General features: G+C 50.8%; 9 protein-coding genes across 9 annotated transcripts; 6 read left to right on the top strand and 3 right to left on the bottom strand.

Annotated features, from left to right (window-relative positions):
- Nucleotides 1–6: 6 nt before the first annotated feature.
- Nucleotides 7–531, top strand: NUU61_007350 (uncharacterized protein; the record flags this gene model as incomplete). The annotated part of the gene is made up of 4 exons (XM_056657875.1): nt 7–36; nt 90–156; nt 222–301; nt 361–531. 4 exons carry the CDS (start codon nt 7–9, stop codon nt 529–531), a joined length of 348 nt encoding a protein of 115 aa, XP_056510675.1.
- A 395-nt stretch (nt 532–926) lies between these two features.
- NUU61_007349 (uncharacterized protein) lies at nt 927–1,428 on the bottom strand (the record flags this gene model as incomplete). Its single annotated transcript, XM_056657874.1, has 3 exons — nt 927–1,171; nt 1,254–1,335; nt 1,393–1,428. The coding sequence occupies 3 exons, from the start codon at nt 1,426–1,428 to the stop codon at nt 927–929; spliced, it is 363 nt and encodes a 120-aa protein (XP_056510674.1).
- A 323-nt stretch (nt 1,429–1,751) lies between these two features.
- Nucleotides 1,752–2,635, bottom strand: NUU61_007348 (histidine phosphatase family protein; the record flags this gene model as incomplete). The annotated part of the gene is made up of 4 exons (XM_056657873.1): nt 1,752–1,818; nt 1,878–2,087; nt 2,151–2,529; nt 2,587–2,635. The coding sequence occupies 4 exons, from the start codon at nt 2,633–2,635 to the stop codon at nt 1,752–1,754; spliced, it is 705 nt and encodes a 234-aa protein (XP_056510673.1).
- A 765-nt stretch (nt 2,636–3,400) lies between these two features.
- Nucleotides 3,401–5,625, top strand: NUU61_007347 (putative phenol monooxygenase; the record flags this gene model as incomplete). The annotated part of the gene is made up of 5 exons (XM_056657872.1): nt 3,401–3,736; nt 3,801–4,578; nt 4,632–4,654; nt 4,722–5,178; nt 5,240–5,625. The coding sequence occupies 5 exons, from the start codon at nt 3,401–3,403 to the stop codon at nt 5,623–5,625; spliced, it is 1,980 nt and encodes a 659-aa protein (XP_056510672.1).
- An 850-nt stretch (nt 5,626–6,475) lies between these two features.
- On the top strand, nt 6,476–7,326 carry NUU61_007346 (uncharacterized protein; the record flags this gene model as incomplete). Its single annotated transcript, XM_056657871.1, has 2 exons — nt 6,476–6,753; nt 6,834–7,326. 2 exons carry the CDS (start codon nt 6,476–6,478, stop codon nt 7,324–7,326), a joined length of 771 nt encoding a protein of 256 aa, XP_056510671.1.
- A 1,035-nt stretch (nt 7,327–8,361) lies between these two features.
- Nucleotides 8,362–8,730, top strand: NUU61_007345 (phytanoyl-CoA dioxygenase; the record flags this gene model as incomplete). The annotated part of the gene is made up of 2 exons (XM_056657870.1): nt 8,362–8,448; nt 8,548–8,730. 2 exons carry the CDS (start codon nt 8,362–8,364, stop codon nt 8,728–8,730), a joined length of 270 nt encoding a protein of 89 aa, XP_056510670.1.
- A 1,049-nt stretch (nt 8,731–9,779) lies between these two features.
- Nucleotides 9,780–11,074, top strand: NUU61_007344 (cupredoxin domain-containing protein; the record flags this gene model as incomplete). The annotated part of the gene is made up of 4 exons (XM_056657869.1): nt 9,780–10,190; nt 10,243–10,278; nt 10,337–10,405; nt 10,454–11,074. The coding sequence occupies 4 exons, from the start codon at nt 9,780–9,782 to the stop codon at nt 11,072–11,074; spliced, it is 1,137 nt and encodes a 378-aa protein (XP_056510669.1).
- Nucleotides 11,075–14,521: 3,447 nt separating this feature from the next.
- NUU61_007343 (uncharacterized protein) lies at nt 14,522–15,723 on the top strand (the record flags this gene model as incomplete). Its single annotated transcript, XM_056657868.1, has 2 exons — nt 14,522–15,338; nt 15,398–15,723. 2 exons carry the CDS (start codon nt 14,522–14,524, stop codon nt 15,721–15,723), a joined length of 1,143 nt encoding a protein of 380 aa, XP_056510668.1.
- Nucleotides 15,724–16,131: 408 nt separating this feature from the next.
- On the bottom strand, nt 16,132–19,855 carry NUU61_007342 (uncharacterized protein; the record flags this gene model as incomplete). The annotated part of the gene is made up of 4 exons (XM_056657867.1): nt 16,132–17,679; nt 17,740–18,751; nt 18,805–19,559; nt 19,625–19,855. 4 exons carry the CDS (start codon nt 19,853–19,855, stop codon nt 16,132–16,134), a joined length of 3,546 nt encoding a protein of 1,181 aa, XP_056510667.1.
- Between the last annotated feature and the right edge of the window lie 667 nt (nt 19,856–20,522).

Below are 20,522 nucleotides of genomic sequence, written 5' to 3'. Positions count from 1 at the left end.
ATCAAAATGCGGTGGACTCAGGAGAACGAAAACATTGTACGGAGTCTGTCCCTTGCTTCTTTCAAATCGATTCTAATAACACACAACAGCTGTGGAAGACCCTCTTTACCACCCAGAAGCTCAACATTGATCTCGACAAGCTTGCGAGCAACTGGCGTAAGTCTTCAACCTAACTAGAATTGTTATTTCCTGTTTTAAATACTCACGTTTCCATACTTCAGCGGGCGATGAAAAGCCCACTCCCAAGGCCCTGAAGGAGCACCTGTCCAAGTATCGTAAGGGTGCCACGGGTGACTCAATGGTCACCTTCTCGATGACCAGCAAGCGCGGCACCGACTCTGAGTCGGGTACCCCCGTAAGCGCCGCAATACCGCCAAGGCGCCCATCGACGACGAGGCGGATGTCCCTGAGAATGACAATGGAGCCAGCGAGGTTCAGATCAAGCCTGATCCTGAGTTGGAGGATGTCGCCAATCAGAGAGAGTACGCTAGCGAGACCCTTGTCAAGGAAGAAGTCATGAATGACTACTGAAGACCTCGCACCTTGCACCTTTTCTGTGTTCTTGGTCTGGGATTATCTTGAGGAATTGTGGCCGAGATTTAGGACGTGACTGCGTCGATATCACCGGTGTGCTCGATGACAAATAAGTGGCAATAGCGAATGGAGACACCAAATGGAAGGAATTTATCGGGCACCTATTGCGAAATCTAGACGTAGTCAAACCCGGGTAAGATATGGGGTAGAATACGGGGAAGAAGAAGGCTCCACGAAAGATATTCAAATGATCACATTCGCTGTGCTATCCATGGATAGATTGAAAAACACGGTGACGAGAGCACAAGCCATTGTTCCCACTAGAAAAAAAGAAACCCCTCTCATAGTATCGAACCAGAATCGACGTCTGTGCAACGGCTGCAGAGGATAAACTAGTGACCATCCTTGTCATCCTGGAAGTCGGCCTTCTTAGGAACCTCGACGGAGATCTCAGAGCCGGTGTCGTTGCTCTTGCCAGTAACTGTCTTCTTCTTCTTAGGAGCCAGAGGAGAGGAGCCAGATTTGCGTTTAGGTGGGCTGTATGCAGGGGCCGAGGAGCCACTATCCTCAGTGACGGAGCCGTCAGCGTTGGTACGGAGGCGGGAAAGACGGTTCTTCACAGCTCCGACGTTGCATTCTAGTCTGTTGTTAGTATAGAGCCGTGAAAAGAAAGGAAAAGGAAAAGGAAAAGAGAGACAAGTGTAGTTCACTGAACATACCAGGGCCCATAAATTCCGAGAGCTGTTTGATGTCCAGTTTGACTCCAGTCTCCTTGATCTGGAGGAGGATGCCACGGAGGAGCTACAAAGAGATAGAATGTGAGCACAAGAATGTATAATTTAGGAGCTTCAAACATACCTTGACATCAGCCTCGGGAGTCCACAGCATCGGCATGATGACGGTTAGGTTTTGAGACTTGGATGAAGCAGGCAGGAACGATAGAAGTATCACTGGGTGCGAGTTGCTAGTTTTCAGGATGATTCAAGATGAGGCACAAGATAAGGAAAGACAAACGAGGGAAAAAGAGGGGAAAAGAAGAATTTATTTTCTTATCGACAATGATTAGGTATCACGGGATCTGTTTTGGAAGTTCGTGATCTTGTTGCCCGTCTTCATATGTCTATGTTGTTCGAAAACTGTTCTCATGTACACTAGTCAACACCAATAAGTGAGCCCTCACCCCAGGTCAATCTACGCAAGATACAATGAAAGAGCAATCATTCTTGTAGGGGGAATCCATATCCAACCAGCAGAGCAGGCTCATCAATGCTATGATGTTGGTAACTAGATAGAGTCAGTATGTTCAGCTAGATGATCAACGTATGGGTGTAGACAGGTCTTACCTGAGGACCCCCACAGCACCAGGCTCCAGCATCAGAGAGAGAGGGAACTCCATGGGATATCCAAGCCAGCGCTTGGTAAACGCACGCAGCAAATGGCCATGGGCCACAAGGATGATATCACAAGGATTCTCGCTGTGCATGTTGCCTCTGTGGATGGAGCGAATTTCCTGGATCAGGTTATCAATGCGGTCTGTAACCTCTTCAGGAGACCTATATATGGTTAATGAGAAATGCCCTGAATCAACAACAAAAAAGATTTGAAAGGAAACATACTCGCCACTTTCACAGCCATCCCTCCAGATATCCCAAGGCCGTTCTGTGTCAAGACCATGCTCTTTTCTCAAGGCGCGGATCTCCCGCGTCAACAGGCCTTCATACTGGCCGTAGTTCCATTCAGATAGCCGGTCTGTCTCAGACACCTTCTCTGCATCCTTCAGTGATTGCTTATCCGCATCGTTGAATGCAATATCAAAGGTCTGCGTGGCGCGCCGGCGAGGGCTGATATAGACATGCGCGATGTTGGACGGGTCGATCAGCTTTCCGGACCCAACAATCATCTTGCCTGATGCAAGAACCTGTTGGACGCCATCTTCTGTGAGTTCAAGCTCACTGACTCCAGTGTAGCGGCCACTCTTCGACCACTCCGTTTGGCCTGCGAGTTGTTAGAATCGCATCAGCCAGTGGGGTGTGGGGCTTTTGCGAGATATACCGTGGCGATAAAGAAAGACGCGGGGGGTGCCGGCATCCTTATCAGGCATGTTGCGAGTCTAACGCAGAGAGACGGATGCAGATGTATATAATGATTGTATGAGTCAAAGAATATTGCAATAGTCCTAAGGATGATTGACGCCCTGGACAACCCAATTGTCACAAGAGAAGTCGAAGAGAAGAGCGAGGCGGGTTGTGGGTTGAAAAGGTTTTGGGGCTGTTCACCGGGGGGTTCCATTGGGCACAGCCATTAATTAGCGTGATTCTTGCCCAGCATTTTCCAGTCGATTTGAGGATTTTGATACTCCAGGAACATGATTATTATTGCTTTACTATAAGGATCTATGGACTGCTCTTTTGCCATGCAATTGTCTCCGTTAAGCCGTTGGCTCGGGATAGTTTCCGCTTTTCTAGATTGTGGTTCAATCGTGAAAATTCATGTCTATACTTCTTTCTACCATCAAGTCAATAGATGACTTGTTTTGATTGTTTGATCGGTAAGTCCACAGAAATCCAACGTGGTTCCTGGATCGACAGCCATTCCATCTGGCCAAGTGGATCGTGTCGGAAATGCCCCATGACTGTTGATTACTTGAATCTCACCAATCCACATCTCGACTCTACCGATCGGCATCTTCCTTTGTCCTGCTCCACTCATTGCAGCGCATCGGCAACAGCTTTCGCGATGGGTTCCCCTCCATCCCCGCCATCATACAACAGAGATCATCGGAATTTTGTGAAGGGAGAAACATAAAGTTGTCCCAGAGAGCCTCTTCGCAGTCGAACAGCCAAACTGCACCCCAGAGAGAATTGCCATGCCTGTCTTTACAGAACACGCCGCTGCGTCGCGGGAGCTGCGCGTACTCCCCTCCTTCGCTCCCCCACTGCCACGGCTCAGCCCGATACCCTCACCAGATGACCAAACAGAGAAATACGAAGTCGTCATCGTGGGAGCCGGCCCAGCTGGACTGATGCTGGAGTTGCTATTAGCGCGATACGGACTAGGAGACGACTCGTTGCTGTGTGTCGATGCAAAGCCAACGACCCTCAAATCAGGCCAGGCAGATGGGATTCAGCCCCGCACGCTGGAGACGCTGAAGTCGCTGGGCCTGGCGGACGAGATACTGTGCGAGGGATGTCAGATGTGGCAGGTATCTTGGGCTGACTGTTGCTCTATATAACCCGAGTCGAGTCGTTTGCTCATGCAACATGCAGGTCGCATTCTGGAATCCATCCAGCGACTCGACGAAAGTCATTGAGCGCACTTCTGTCGTGCCGGATGTCACTGTACCAGCACGGTACCCCCACGAAGTGACAATCCACCAAGGCCGGATCGAACGGATACTAGAAACAGATTTTCTACGCTACTCGAAACGCGGAGTGCAGAGAGATACCAAACTCCTAGACGTCACACTCGACGAGGACGGTGATGCAGAGTTTCCTGTGGTAGCCCACATCGAAACGGAGGGCTACCGCCGCACTGTGCGCACAAAGTACTTGGTCGGCGCTGACGGAGCGCACTCGGCTGTGCGGCGCAGCATGGGACTCAAGCTGGAGGGAGAGTCGAGCGACCATATCTGGGGCGTCGTGGATCTGGTCATTGACACGGATTTCCCTGATATTAGGCGTCGCTGTGCGATCCATTCTCCGGCTGGCTCGGTCATGGTGATTCCTCGTGAGCGCATCGCCACAGGTGACTACCTTACACGTCTATATGTCCAGGTACCGGGCGATGTCTCACCGGATGATGACCAGCAGCCGATGAACAGCACTGAAAGTCCTTCGGGCATAGATGCGCGGACACGCCGGAGCAAAGTCACAGAAAAGACCATCTTCGACAATGCCGCGGCTGCGTTCAAACCGTATTATATCCGACCCAAAGCAGATGGGGCCGTGGACTGGTGGGCGGCTTATCAGATCGGCCAGCGAGTGACAGATAGGTTCTCGGTCAAGGATTCCAAGGGACATAACCGGGTCTTTATTGCTGGAGATGGTATGTGATTCTAAACACAAGCCCTTTATCTGATACTAACAGCTTTGTTATAGCTTGTCATACGCACAGCCCAAAGGTAAGAACTCTATACGAATTAAATCTATCTCTCTAGGATAGTGATTGACAATTCCACACCGTTATAGGCAGGACAAGGAATGAACGTGTCAATGATGGACTCCTATAACCTAGCCTGGAAGCTGATCTACTCTATCAACGGCCTCACGCCCGCATCTCTCAACGGGGAACCAGACCCAATCCTCGACACATACCACGCAGAAAGACACACCATCGCGCAAGAGCTAATCGAGTTCGACCGCGCATTCTCATCCATGTTCTCGGGCAAGATTGGCGCGTCTGACGATGACGCTGGGGCATTGACTCATGAAGAATTTCTCAAGGTATTCAGTCGAGGCAATGGCTTCACCACTGGATGTGGGATCGAATATCCCGCGAATATGACAGTCAACCGGGATCTAGATGCGGATAGGAACCCCGTGAAGGGCACCGATTACTTGTCGGGCATTCTCCGTCCAGGTCGAAGACTGCTGAATGTGCGGCTTATGCGGCATGCAGATGGATATCCGCGCGACCTGCAGGATGGTAAGACACCCCCACCATAACCCTAAGTGTTGACAGTACATCTAACCACAGTATTCCCTAGACTTCCCCTCTACCGGCCGATTCCGCATCCTCTGTCTGGCATCCTTCGATCTGCTAGACCCACAGGGTAATTCTGTGCATGCATTAACGGCCCTCGGGAGCATCATCCCCCACTTCCCGTCATCGATTATCGAGCAGGTTGTTATCCACCCGCGTCTATCGCGAGAATTCACATGGGCGGATCTCCCACGCGAGATGAAAGAATACTCGGAGATGTCATTCTATAGTGGATATGAGATCGATGATGTCTACGGTATTTATGGGGTGAACCCGGCCGAGGGGGCATTGGTTGTTGTCCGACCTGATGGGTATATCGGAGTGATTGCTGCCATGAGCGATACCAAGCGTGTGGAAAGGTATTTGGAGACACTGATCCGCACTGTGTAGGGCAGTATATCTTACTGGCATTGGGCCTTTCTGGCTGGGCCATCCGCTTTACAATGCCAAATTTGATGTTTGGCAGAATTTCCCCTTTAGTCTATCCTGTTCTATGTATATGGTGGAATACATACATAGAGCCGGTATGAAGGAAATACCAAGAGATGCATACCCATGAGAATGCCCGGAACAACCAGGAGTAGTGGTCCTTCGTCTGCTATGTGGTTAAGCCTGCGACGACCAGCGTTGCGGTGGCAGTCCGGATGCTAGATTTGCTGTTGGTGTCCATCCTGGTCTGTCGCGTTGATCTTTTAGGACATCGAATGCTGCCTCTTTTTCTTTTTTTTTTTTTTTTTCAGACCGTAAAAGATATCTGAAACCAGAGTCCCTTTCTCCACCCATGGGGGTGTCCATAGAAGACTTTTTTGACCGGGTCAAAGCTGAAGGAAGTGCCCAGCCTCCTGTTGGTGTTGGTGTTGGGGGCGAGGATCCTACCTGCCCGATTTAGTCCAGTGGTCTGCACGTGATTCGGTCGGACGTTGCGCCGCAGATCACATGATCTCGCGAGCTATGCCACAGCAGGACTAGTGCCTGCCCTGTGGCCATCAACACATGGCGGTGCAAAAGTAGAACTATGTGGGAGCTAAATAGAGCATGGAGTTCATATTGTGGAAGTTTTTGTATCTCAATTTTCTTTACAACTTTTAAAATCTCCTCGATTACGGCCTTTCTGCAAGTTGACTTCAGATTGCATTTATAGTGTCGATCCTCAGCTTCGATTGCAACTATAAACAAAACCCTCCAGGTTTAATTATTGCCGAATTTGATCTATCTGGATAATTTGATCTTCCTGGGTAATATGGCAGCCGACGGGCTATTCACCTACCGGGACGGCATCGCAGTCGCCCAAGTGGTACTTTTCTCAATACCGCTCCTCTTCGCCATATACTTCAAATTCACCCACCGCATCGGCTGGTTCTGCATCGGCGTCTTCACGCTCCTGCGATTAACCGGCGCAAGCTGCAAGCTCGCCACCATCCACAATGATTCCCACGGACTGTGGGCGGGGATATTCGTGTGCGAGTCACTGGGCATGATATTGATTATATTCCTGCTATTGGAACTACTGGAACGAGCGTGAGTGCAGACCACCACAAAGAGAATGCTTTTCCCATTTACAAAGATACATTTTAACTAATGTTTTATGGATGCGATAGAAACAAAATGATCCCCCTCGTCTCTCGCCGAATCTTTCTCATCCCCTCCCTCCTCACCTGGATCGACATCGCCGTCTCCATCGCCGGCTGGGTCGCCGTGATGCACGTCGCGCACCCACTCGACCCGACCCCGGAAAGCCGCGCCAGCATGGCCCTACTCGTGGTGATATATTTATACAGTGTTGGGGTATTTGTGGTCTTCTGGCGGCGGCGTGCAGACTACGCAGCAGAAGAGCGGGCCGCTATTACGGCTGTGGCGGCTTGTGTTCCGCTGCTGGCTGTGCGGATTGCTTACTCCCTGGTTTTCATTAGTACGGCGGATATGACGTTTAATGCTATTAAGGGGGACTCGACTGCTTATTTGGTTATGACGATGTTGCCAGAGGTGGCTATTGTTGGTGTTTGTACTTTTGTTATTTTTGCTAGGGTTTCTCCGTTGGTTGAAAATGGGAATGGGGAGGAGGAGCGAGAGACGCGGAAAATTGGGGGATGAGGAAGGTCAGGAGGATATTGCTATGGCTCGATGAGAGGCTGTTGTTTGCTCGGTTTCGTTTCAGCGATGGTTGTATATATTTATGATGACAACATAATAGAAGTATTAGTATAGCGAGACGATGATATCTGATAGGGATACCATGATATGAGTCCAAAAGTAACCTTCCTTTTTGCCATAAACACTATATAGTGTGCAGATATTACCAAAGTACGAGTGCATAATAAAAGGATGGGTAATTCAATAGGGTGATGTGCCGAACATATGAAATAAATTCTGGTGTATAATGAACCATAGGAATAGGGACTAACTAATTGTCGTAACGGGCACCAATGAGATCAGTCGAGTACTCTAGGTTTGGAGTCAACGGGGTATGTGGGGAGCCATTCTCCGCACGAACAGGCTCATCGGCAGTCGAATCGAGTCATAACGACGTCCAACCGTGGGCATTAGAGCAAAACGAAAAAAAAGAGATAGAAGAGCATGTTGAGATGGTAAGGTTATATAAGGGGTCGATGGAAAAACAACTTTTTTTGAACTATATTTTCAATTTACCTCTATTAAAATGGCAATCGACGTCCGTTCTAATCAAGGCCCTACCGTGCCTGCACAATGGCTACGCCCAACCCCCAAGAACACCCCATTCCCCGAAATGAAAAGAAGACTTAGAGAAGATGGCTAGTGCAAACCATGATCGACGCCCATACGCAGCCGGAATACCTGCAACTCTTGGAGCATCCGGACTTGCGAGCCTTTGTCCGAGGGGTCATGGAGTGGCCACGGGAGATGCTGCTCAAATGAACGATGATCAGACATAATGCGCCGCAGGCACTTAGCACGGGGGTTCACTATGACAAGCTTTTTCTTCGAAAGGGGGCGTCGGAGTTTCTGACAGCGTGGGTGCCTATCGGTAAGCCGAGGACTCCTGTAGCCCTTGGTGTCATCCTAAACGAAACATGATTTGCTGCCATTTCTTTCTTTTCTTTTCTGGTCTTTTTTTGGTTGGGCGACATTAGCGCGAATGGAGGCGGCCTCATGTATCTCTCGGATTCGGGCTCAGTGGGCCAAGCAATCGAGGAGGATTTCACGCAAAGGGCACAGACTCTGTCGGCTGAGGAGCGAGTCAGTGCCTTCAACGCGCACATGAACAAACACAGGTAACTAGCGCACGACGCGGACGCGTTCGGTTAATCTTACCATACCGCTGACGGCACGCCGCAGCCGTGGCTAGTAGCATCCTACAAGGCTGGCGATGTGGTCTTCCACGATCCTTATATCGTGCATGCCAGCTCGAAGAATGAGGACTCTCGGCGCATCCAAGTCAGTACGGATCTCCGGTTTTATGAGGGAAGTAGTGCCGATGACCGGTGGATGAAACTGTGGACCCCGGGCGATAGGTTGTAGGGCAGGTTTTGGACCGATTGATGAGACTGGGGGTTTTTTTTTGTTTGCCGGAGGTTTTGAGGCTTTGTTCAATCTCGCGGTTTATCCGGTGTATCCTCGGGCGAGGGTTGCCTAACTGGAAAACCCGAGCCCTCTCTCAGACAGTCAGTTGTGTACATATTCTCCGGCAGGATCGAGTTTAATTTCGATAGAAAGCAAGAAATAAAAGAAATAAAAGAAATAAAAAATAGAAAAATAAAAATAAAATCAACCAGCAGTGAGTGTCTGCACCCACATCCGAGGCGAGCACCGAGTACACTTGTATAGCGCGAGTCTTGGCTGGTAGCTGCGAGTGGGGGCTTCTTTTTCTCTTCACCCCTGGCCTTGTCCGAGTGCAACTCTCCCTCGCCTATGAGATGTTCTTTTTTTTTAAATTCGCTTGGCAATGCACAAGAATCCCTGCTTCTTTCATTCACTAACAGGCCCCCCATCCACGGGGGGCCCGACACATGGCGTTGCTGACCGGTTGCTGTGAAGGATCACAGGCGACCATGAGGGGGCCGTTCCTGTATTGCAGTGGTTTTGGTGGTTTTCTGGTTCGCTTCCCCCACTCCCTAAGAAACCCATTAAAGACCTCTTAACAAAGCTAACGAGATTGTGTTTTCTCTGTGGTTGAGTGGATATCGATCATTCCACGTCCAATGAAATGCGCCTCACAGGGCACCGAATGGTCCCTCCAGGGCTTGGGGGCGGGCAATGCGCGAGCCCCGGGTGGAGCAGGTTGTATACGATTAACCTGTTCGGGGAGAGAGGCGCGAGCCTGTCGAGGTTTTAGCCGGAAGATAGCACAAAGAAAAAAGGAAATAAAAAGAATAATTTAATTACACCAACAAGAAAACCATGCGATTGCTAGTATGCTAGTGCAACGCTAAGGGCCTCGGGGCGTTTCTCTTTGTCGCTGTTTTCCGTCTTCTCCTCTTCGTCTTCCTCTCAGCCCGCACTCTGCTCTGCGGTCAACGTTGCGACAAACACGATAATCGGTCGGATCCGAGAACCTCCCTAAGGGCAAAATGCTGTTCTCGCGCGTGGCTCGGCCGCTGCTGCTGTCGCTCGCCCTGACGACCTTGGCGATGGCAGAAACCAAGGACAGTAATAAGGATGATAAGGATGCAAAGACCACCGACAAGGAGTCCAAGCCCACCACCACGTCGGTGCCCTCGAGCTCTTCGGCGACTGCCTCGTCGACGTCTGGCGCCGCCACCCACACCGTTCAAGTCGGCCCCAAGTCCAACCCGCACCAGTACGTGCCGCATAAACTGACGGCCGACGTGGGCGATGTGATTGTGTTCGAGTTCTACCCGACCAATCACTCGGTCGTCAAGGCCGATTACGAGTCGCCGTGTGTGCCGGCGAGTGAAGGTGTTTTCTATTCGGGCGAGTTTAACAAGTTCAATGAGAATAATGGTCAACTTGTGGGGCCGGTAAGTCAAGAACCAAGAGCTAACGTTGCGACTTTGCTAACGATGTCTGTAGCCCCCGACTTGGTCTCTGGTTGTCAATGACACCAAGGTGAGTACCCCATAAAGTGATTTCGCAAGCATGGAATAGACGCTAACTGGATGATCAGCCGACCTTCTTCTATTGTACCGCGATTGACTCGTGCCTCGTGAACGGCATGGTGGGCGTCATCAACCCGGTAAGTGAATCATTCTTTGAGACATTCAAACTCTTCTAACACCCGCAGAACTCCTCCCAAACATTCGAAACCCAGAAGGAAAAGGCCCTCAAGTACCCGTACATGCTGGTGCCCGGCCAGTCCATGCCCGCTGAAGGAAGCGGCTCCACAGACTCCGGATCTGATTCCAGCCCCAGTCCCAGCGCATCAGGGAACGCAGGCGACAGCAAATCCTCCGGCGGCGGCGGCGGACTCAGCGGCGGCGCGATTGCAGGTATCGCCATCGCATGTGTTGCATTCGTGGCAATCTTGATCGCGCTATTCTTCGTGCTCGGCCGCAATCGCGTATACCGGCAATGGATGTCCTCGCAGGACGGCCGCACGGAACGCACCGCCCGCTGGGCCCTCTTTGGCAGCCCCGGCGACCCGCACCAGCGCAAGAGCGAACTCGACAGCAACGCCGCCAAGCACGAGGTCACGTCGATGGTCAGTCCGGATCCCACGCAGCGCACCTTCTCGCCGCCGCCCCAGGGCCCGCCCTCCGATTACACGGGGACCTCGCCGCAGCCGAATGCCGGGCACTGGAGCTGGGAGGGCTCGCAACAAGCGCGCGGGCCTCGTGGGCCGACTGAGCTGGAGGCGCACAGCGTCGTGGCTGAGGCGCCCCCTTCGTCCCGCGGCCACCAGTAGGATTCTCAGCATGACGAGAGCGATGAACGTGTGAAGACGGAGTGAAAGGGAACAGGGCCAGGCTTGAACTGGGTCTCTGTCTGGTGGTCATTCTAAGTTGTGTGGTTGCTCTGTTGTTTATGCCGCTACGGTCTAGTCTTGCATATAGGTGCTATATAATTTTTGTACGCGAAATAATACCATTTGGCTTGGAGTATACAACAGTCCATCACATGATATGCCGATCATCTTCTCCATCTTTCCCTGTGGAGATGTCATACGATCGATCCTCTTAAGGCTATCGATCTATCATTCTGTGCTTCCACGATGCCCGAGCATCCCAAGGGAAAAGGATCCAGAAGAGGCTACACAAACTGGTAAGACGTTTCCACAATCCAGTCGCAATGAAAATAAAAATGTCCTAACAAGCGGGGTATCAAGTCGCCGCCGACACAAAAAATGTGACGAAGCACGACCCAGCTGCATGATCTGCAGAGACCGAGGCACCGACTGCATATACCCGGCCTGAACTTCAATCACATCCAACCCGACTCGGCCACGCGCCCGAGAATACCTGCACGCCGGCAGTCCTGCAGCCTCTTCTTCTTCGTTTCTTCCCGACGAGGCTTACTTGCTGCTCCCCGCATATCCCGGCAGCACGCAGATTCAGACGCAGATTCAGACGCAGATTCAGACACAGATGCCAACACGCTTTCAGCACCATTTCCAAACCACCCTGGCGAGCTTAATCTCGTTCTCGTTGCTGCGGCCTTTAAGCTCGGTCTCGAATTTGTTTCTGTTGCATATTCTGCCGCTGGCGGCGTGTTCTACCCAGGTTCGATGTGCTGTCGAGGCAGTGGCCGCGGCGCATCTCTATCTCTTTGGAGTGGAGAGTTGCGAGCGGGCTGCTGAGTTGCTCTCTCGGTCTTTGAATCTCCTCGTGGATGAATTGTCTCGTTCGGATCAGGATGAGATGGCGCGGTTGAATGGCTTGGCTGGGAGCTTGCTCTTGATATACTATGAGGTGTATTTACACCGTGAAAAAGATATATGCTGAGCACTAAACCCTTCAACTCCAAAGATTGTTCTAGGTAACTCGGCAAGCAATGCCTGGTGCCATCTCCAAGGAGCAAGGGAGCTATTAGAATACTCGCACTCGTGCAGCAGTACCTTGATGCCCTGCTTCTCGTTCTTTCTTAAGGCCTTTCAACACTTTAATGTCACGATTGCTCTATCTATGGGCAAACAGCCGCTACTTACCAGCATATCCCATGAATCAGAGTCCAGTGAAGAAATTGACCCGGTCTTCGGGTGTGCAGGCACACTCTGGCCACTCATGCACCGCCTAGCAGACCTGCTCAGCCGTACCCGGTTAGAAGAAGATGTGAATCAAGAAGCACAGAACCTAGCACAGGATTTACACTCATGGCTCACCCCCTTGCGAGAATTCCCCGAGCCCTATTTCGAGGCCATGGTGCAGATTGCCAGGCATATAAATTCTGTGGGTTACTAGCATTACGGAAAGTACGGCACACTACCCCCTCAAACACCGGAGATACCTCCTCTTCCTCACTATCAATATCACAGAACGAGATCTATCAATCCGCATTCACCAGCCCCTCCGAGTTTTTGTCTTGTCCACCTCCATGGCAACATTAACATGGCCCCTCTATATGGTCGGACGTCTTGCGTCATCTCCCGGAGACCGCACGGTCATTCTTCGTATTTTCTCGCAGTTTCTGTATCAACATCGCATGAAGGTTGTTGATGGGGCGAGGGCTTTGTTGTTGGGGGGTTGCAGGGGCAGAAGGGTAGTTCTGTTGTATTGCTTGGTTGAGATGACTATTTATTATCAGTGTGAGGGATCTACAGTTGTATATATATAAAAAGGGGGGTTTTTTTTGAGTTTGCTTTTTGAACTCGAAACATGACGGACCTTGGTGATTTCGAGGGTGCAAAGTCGTGTCGCATCTCAATAAATACTTTTTAATTTTAATTTTCTTTTATCCATGGATATTTTACATGGCTCTAACTTGATCCTTCCCTGCGAAGGTACTTTGCGCGGATATGCGGGCTGCAGATGCGAGATCTATTTATATACTGTTTGAAAACCAATGACCGTTAGCGTCAGCTAGTTACTTAGGTACAGCACCCCGTGGTGAACTCAGTGTCCCACAAAGAAGATCAGCTATAAGTGACACTATCCTCGGAGAAATAACTCGAAAATGCAGTCTAAGTGTAGTCAACTTTGCCATTCGTAAATCGTAAAGGGGCGTAAATCCCCCTATGCCTCTACAAGATCCTTTCAATGAATTATATCCGATATCATGGGTAATTGAAGTATAACCAAGCCATCTTTGCTTCCGTTTCCTGCCACTTGTCTCACCTACAGATATTTTTTTTTTTTTTTTTTTTTTGGTCGAGATATAAGATCTTCCCCGCCATCTATCCAACGATGCAACCAGGCGATCATTCTCCTGCGACTAGAGATGATAGTGAGTTTCGCATTGCGATCCGCTCGAGCAAAAAATAGCTCTGGAGACAATGTAGATGACGTCAGACAAGCACTAGGCTTGGGGCCGCGCTGGCGCGGCCCCTTTCTCCTTTATAGTTAACATACGGCAGGAGAATCGATTGCATAATTTTTTTCAACTTGGGCCACGACTAATCGCATATCCCTTTCCCTTTAATCACTTCTCCTGATCCTCCAATTCACACACCTTATTGCTTACTACATTAAGAAGAAAGAGAGAGGATCTCATTTCTGAACTCAGCGCTAAGTACCCTTTGCTTCTAGCGCACTTCTCTTCCATATAGCATTTAAGGAATACTACAAGTGTAGGTACGTACTTCTATCGTAACGAAAGATTTATCTTAACTTAATAATATGCATGAGAAAAAGCGACGATTGATCTTCTGACTACTATCCTTATATAGTAATAAGGTAAAGGAATTAAAGGATCTGGGTGTGAGATTGGGGGATTTAGGTGTGCGACCAAAGGGATCCTGGACCTGGAAGAAGATTTCTGATGCCTGTTTACCAGCAAAGCGTGCTCGATCCGCCCTTTTCCAGGGGCACAAGCCAGTCGTATACTTTATGACGTGGGTCTTACTTGGTAGCTGAAGCAATAACAGCCCTACCACCCGCGAGGTACTTTTATTTTCCGCGTTAAATTCCTTGGACCGATGAGCTGAGAATATTCCACGGCTTTTTGGACCCTCCCCCTGGGGCATCCTTTTTGGACCCCGGATCCACCTTGTATGTACGATCCTCTAATGTCGAGCATCTGAAGTAGCCCACACAGGAGAACTAAAGGGCTGAGATTGGGAACCGCAACTGATTTGCCCTAAGATTCCTCTGTTTTCGCAAATCCCCCCTGGGAATATATAACTCCCATGTTATAATGCCGTTGTGTACCTGGTGATCTCTCCTCTTCCGAAGCTTTCCCGCCTTCTTTGCCTTTCAAAATGCACCTTTTCAACACACAGCTGCTATTATGGGCGCTCTACTCGTTACTCATCCCTCCGATCTCGTCTATTCCGATCCCTGAAGACCCCGACTCCACAGAGCTCCAAGTTCCCCAGTACGACCATGAAAGCACGCTCGTCCCCCGAAACGCATTGGCTGCGAACTCGCTGCTCGAAAACCGAAATGATGATCCCCGTCCTGCGAGCCCTATTGCCCGATGCGGTTATCAATTCGGGTCCAAAGAACCCTCCGGCGTGAAAGGGGAAAAGAAATATGTCATGAAAGAAGGTGGCAAAGAATATGGATCGGTGCGACTGCAGCATAAATTAGGGAGTGGAAACCAAGGCGCCGTCTGGGAAGGAGTACTCAAGTACTACCCGACCAGCAAGAATAAAGGCATGGGCCTGCCAATTCTGGCTGAAGAGCCAGTGGCCGTCAAGGTAGGCTCGGGGGGGAGAGGGATAGACAGGGGCATTCTCCAAAGACAAATTGTCAGTCCCTATGTTTTGCCGTTGAAAGAGCTGTTTTGGTCAGAGAACACGAGGGAATCGGTCCAGGTCATGCCGAGAGGCCTTTACGACTTAACTACGGCTCTTGAAAAGGGGTTGGTGATCGTTGTTGCGGTGATAATGTTGCGTGTCGGCGAGGCATTATTAGCGGCTCATCACCAATGGATTGTTCACGGGGACATAAAGCCCGATAATATCCTCCTCTCACACTACGGGTGGACCTACTTGATTGATTGGGATGTGGCTAAAAAGTTGACTGAGAGAATTGAGACCCGACCTAGAGGACAATATGATTATTACGGCCCGGGTACTATTCCCCTTCCCCTACCTAGTCTTTGAAGTACAATTGCTGACATATGTGTTCAGAGGCCAGGAACAAAGAGCCATATGATGCCTTCAAGGAGGAAGTTTTTGAATTTACTCTGACATGGCTAGAGGCCGACCAACCACCTTTCATGCAAAATCCAGACTTTCGTGACGATCTCTATAACTGGCTTACGGCTCCTGGCGACAAAGACACCGCAGCTGGCCGCACTTACGCGGGCATTGCAGATCATTTAGGGTTGAAATTTGGAGTATATTTGTCAGAGTCTAAGAAGCATTTGATGGCAAAAGGACTATGCGCGCAGCAGGAACGCTTCGATCTGCCTGTCTTCTTGAATGAGTTCAGACGGGTAAATATGATCATATAGAATAATATAGAAAGCAGCGTGGGAAAGGAACACCAAAAGTTAATGATACAATATGGAATAATAGGGGAGTGTTAGATGCGTGACGCGGCCATAAGATTGAGTCTACCTCGAAAGCGCTCTCAACCTCCGAAGCAGCCTCATTCGTCTACAGCCCTGGAGTTGAACACTACTAACGAACTCTCTCGCTGGAAAAAGAAAAGCTAATATGAACATAACAGAAATATATTCAATCGTACACAACATACCCGAAGTATCATCAATATCCTCACTATATGAATCCAGAAAAAAAAAAACAACAAGAATCCCACCCAAAACACCACGCGTTTCCAAAAATTCGATAGTGACAACAACCCCCCAAGGATATTAGAAACAACATGGAAAAAGGTAATCTCAAAATAAACCACCCACTCAATCAACAACCCACCGCGTCAACCAATCTCGCGCATAGCAATTCAGAATGCCATCCTCAATAATGCGCAGCCGGTCATTCCGCAGCGTCACACTATCCCGCTCAGCCTTTTCAGTGACGAAAGTCTTCTGCGCGTGTTTTGCAGATTCATGAGCTTGAGATGTATTCTTCTGGCCGTGCACGGACTCGTAGTGGTCGATCAGCTTGATAGCCGGGTTCTTGTGCTCCTCGCCGCGGGCTTCACTTTCGCGCAATTTCTGGAGCCACTCTTCAAAGGGCACGGTTTCAAATTGAAAGCCGTTACTTTGGAGACTGGACAAGAGGGCGGACCAGGTGAATTCGCGCGAGTTGCAGACGTTGTATATTGTGTCGTCTGTAGTAGGACTAGTCGTGCTGTTGGGTGCTGCTTCATCTGAGTGTCCGTTGACTCCGTTGATACCATTGGTGGTTCCATTAAGACCGTAGGAAGTCCCATCCACGTCGTTGGCTCCATTGGTCTCATGGGTGGACCCGTTGATACCATTGGCAGTCTCCTTGAAACCGTTGGCGATCCAGTTGATGGAGCTGGAGAATCCATTGATTCCATTGCTGTGCCCGTTGACACCGTTCGAGGGCCCATTTACCTCGTGGGCAATTCCATTGGTCTCATGTGTGGCCCCATTGACACCGTTAGGGACATCGTGGATGCCATTGGCAGCCCCATGAACCTCGTGAGTAGACCCGTTCACCTCATTCTGGACACCATTGACCGGTGCAACAGAGTGACCATTTGTCCGAGCGGAGACATCACACCTGAACTCATCACTCGGCACAGAACAAGCCTTAGCCAACTCAAGAATCGTCGCAGCCAACTTATCAACCGGCAACCACGAGCAAGTAGTATCCAACTGTGGTAGAGCCTTGAGCGTCAACGCCGACCGGATCATAAGCGGCATGGCCTCCGAGTCATTCCACAGCCCCTTCTTGGAATGCCCAGAGACCTGTCCAATACGCAGCGAATACGATCGCGCACCGGCGCGGCGCGCATTGCTGACAATCCGCTCCCCGATAAGCTTGGACTGGCCATAGCCCATATCAAGCGCGCTGCTGAAGCTGTCAAGCGGCTCTTCCAACACGGTGTTGGATGAGTGGTTCAATGCGGTGGAGATCGACGAGCAGAACATGACGACGGCGGGATCGGGCTGGCGGACGGAGAGAGAGAGCTGGATTAGGTTGTACAAGCCTCGGATGTGCGGCTCGTATTGGGAGAGTGGTAGGTTGAAGTTTACCGGCCAGGCCGTGTGGATGATTTGAGTGACGCTGTCTTGCATCTGGTGGATGATCTCTTCTGGAAGTCCGAGGTCTGGCTGGTCGAGCGGACTGTTTAATGCGACGATCTTGTCGGCTTGCGCGGGGGTGATTGAAAGACGTCTGTCGATGAGACTCTGCAGCACCCCTTCCAACGGTGAAGCGCGGCGGGTCAGACAGAACACCGTTGAGATGGTTTCGTCGTTGAGTAATTCGAAAAGCGTGTGGACACCGATTGAACCCGTTGCGCCGGTCAGAATCTGGATATGTTAGCAATAGCAAAAACAAGAAGGGGAAGAAAATACTAGGCTGAGACATACGACGCTCTTTGCCTTTGGCAATGGCTCTGCCTGCGGAACATGCTGGTGGAAGACCGAGTATTTCTCAATCAGGTCCGTCATCACCGACTCGTCGCTCTTGACTGCGATGGTCTCTCCATTCTGCACTGCGCAGATATACTTCGCCAGCTCGGCAATGTTGCCCATGTCAAACACGATGTTCTGGCTGACTTCGGTGCTGCCATCAAGCTTGAATGTCCGGAGGACCAGTCGTCGCAAGTGAATTGCTTTGAGACTGTCGACACCCTCCGCGAAGAAGCTGGACTCGGCACTAGAAATGGGAATTCCTAGCTCACTGCGGCAAAGGTCCAAAAGAACAGACACCGTCTCATTAATTCCAAGCGCAAGGCTGCCCTCTGCGACTTTCTCGACCTTGGCGTAGATGTTATCAATGACATCTGCATACTTCAAGTTCACCTGAGCGCGAATCATCGACCCCTTGTCTGTTCGCGGACAAACCGAGGTGATAGGCAAGAGGGAAACCATATCCCTTGAGATTTGCGAGAACTGCTCAGCCGTCGCATTGGCTTCACTGATAATCGGCCAGATCGCCTCGAGATACTCGCCGTCCGGAATATGCGCGGCCTTTTCGTTGCGGAAGACCAAAAGTCCCGGCGCCGCTTTGCCAACGCCCACAACAACGGCTTCATGGATTAACGGGTGCTGCTTGATATGCCCCTCGATAGGAAGAGGCAGGACCTTCTCGCCGTTTACCAAGTTGATCCGGTCGTCTAATCGAGTGACATATTTCCAGCGATGCGGCAGGATTGGGTGCGGAGCGAAAACATCCTTCGAATGGAACGAGCCCGGCGGGTCATCGGAGTTGGAGGCGGTTAATGCCGGGTGGCCAGCCAGATAAACACATTCGTACAGTGAGTCGCTGATGGGCTTCATCCACACGTAGGGCCGGATGTTCTCGAAGAATTGCACATAGTTCCAGAATTTATCTTCGCGTGGACGCGAGGTCGACTCTGCGACCAGCCCGGCTTCAGTTCTGTGAGAGTTGTTAGCAAAGTTTCAACCAACAAGGAAAATGCGAATACTGACAGCCCGAGCATGCTACCAAAGTGGATGCCTTGTTCAACAAGCAGATCGCCCAACTCATCCGGACACGGCGCTCCTCCATATGCTACAAGCTTGCATTGGCGCAGCAGCGCCAGCCCACGCGGGCTGTTAGCCAGCAGCTGGAGCATATAAGGCACGGTAACTACCGACTCGGGCAGCGCATCTTCCAGCGCAGCAACAACAGAGTCAGCCGTGAGTGGCAGAGCAGCATTCCACATAAACGCCGTCCGGCGCATCCACATCGCCTGGAATGCCGTAGAGAGACCGTGGAGATGATACCACGGCAGCGGATTAAACGAGGTAAAGCCCGGCCCGCGAAGCGGATGGGTCATTATTGCTTTGTGGCTGAGGAACAGCGGTTTAGGATTCCCGGTAGACCCCGACGAGTGCAGGATCAGGGCAATCTGGTTCTGGCGGTCGTGCGCGCTTTGGTTTCGGCGCACAACCAGGATCTCGGTCTCTTTCATGTTGTCGAGCGATGTCTTGGAGATCATTGGCACGCAGCTGACCAGCTTGTGGCGGAGGATGTCGCCTAATGTGGCCCGGATGCCGGGCGTGTCGCCGTAAATCACTGTGTCGCATCCCACTGTCTCGAGTAATGTCGCGCAGGCGTCGCCTGAAAGTCGCGGTGAGAGCATCATAACTGTGAAGCCGAGGCGGCTGAGGGCAAAGAACGTTACTACCATGTTGATATCCGATAACGTCAACAACGCAATAGTGGACTTTCGGGTTTGGGGCTGTTGCGTGCGTTAGCAGACGTGCTCGGTATAGCAAACGATACTCGCACCACCATCCAGCATACCTTCCAAAAGCTGTCGCCAGAAACCAGTGTGTGCACGGCTTTGTCAATCAACCCGTCCAGATCCTGCCCTGTATAATATTCATAGGATCCCGCATGATGCGGCGACTTCGGATAAGCCAGGATCGGTTCCTGGACCACGTCGGCCGCCCGCGAACGGATTAAATCATCGAGCACATTAAGTCTGCCGAATTTTTGAACGAGCTGTTCCGGCGTAGGGCGTGGCGAGGCCATGGCGGGCGCTTGTTCGTGCGGACTAGAATCCATCACGAACGCGGAGAGAAGTAGAGTCGAAGCAACCGAGGCGAGGGGAGGGCCTCAAGCTATGACATAGAAGATCCAACCACGCAGGGACCCGTGTAGATGGAGCGAGCATTTATTTATGAGAAGGTGTGGTTCTTTCGCCAAGCAAGCTGATCAGAGGGCCCCGCTGGACTGTAAATCCAGGGCCGATTTGCGAAGCCAACCGCGAGCCGAGTCTAAAGATACAGTTGTCAAGGCTTTGCGAGCTATTTGCAAGTGGCTATCGGCTCTTGTCTGAATATCAGCATCCGAGAGGGATTCCGTGCTTTGGCCCCCAGGGTTGACGGCCCCGTCGAGGGGAGGGTTAGCGAACCATGCCCATACAATCCGCTCTACCCACTCCGGCATGGGTTTACCGGCGTGCTGGTACATCACCCCAAAAAAAGGAGTTGAATAAATTAGTCTTGTGTATTGACTCGTGCTGTCATGAACCGTGGATTAAGCTTCGGCGAGTTTAAGCTGCCGATAGCTCCACTGTCATCCCACAGGAACTGCATGCTATGTCGCTCAATCCTTTTGGCTCTGTGAACGTGGTATACAGAGACAGTCTACAAACATGATAACTACAATGGTATTGCACGCCTGAGATTCCAAGAAA

Source organism: Penicillium alfredii, assembly GCF_028826965.1.
Source record: "Penicillium alfredii strain IBT 34128 chromosome Unknown utg000009l_segment0_segment0, whole genome shotgun sequence".
Classification (NCBI taxonomy): domain Eukaryota; kingdom Fungi; phylum Ascomycota; class Eurotiomycetes; order Eurotiales; family Aspergillaceae; genus Penicillium; species Penicillium alfredii.
This window is presented reverse-complemented; position numbering and strand designations above follow the sequence as displayed.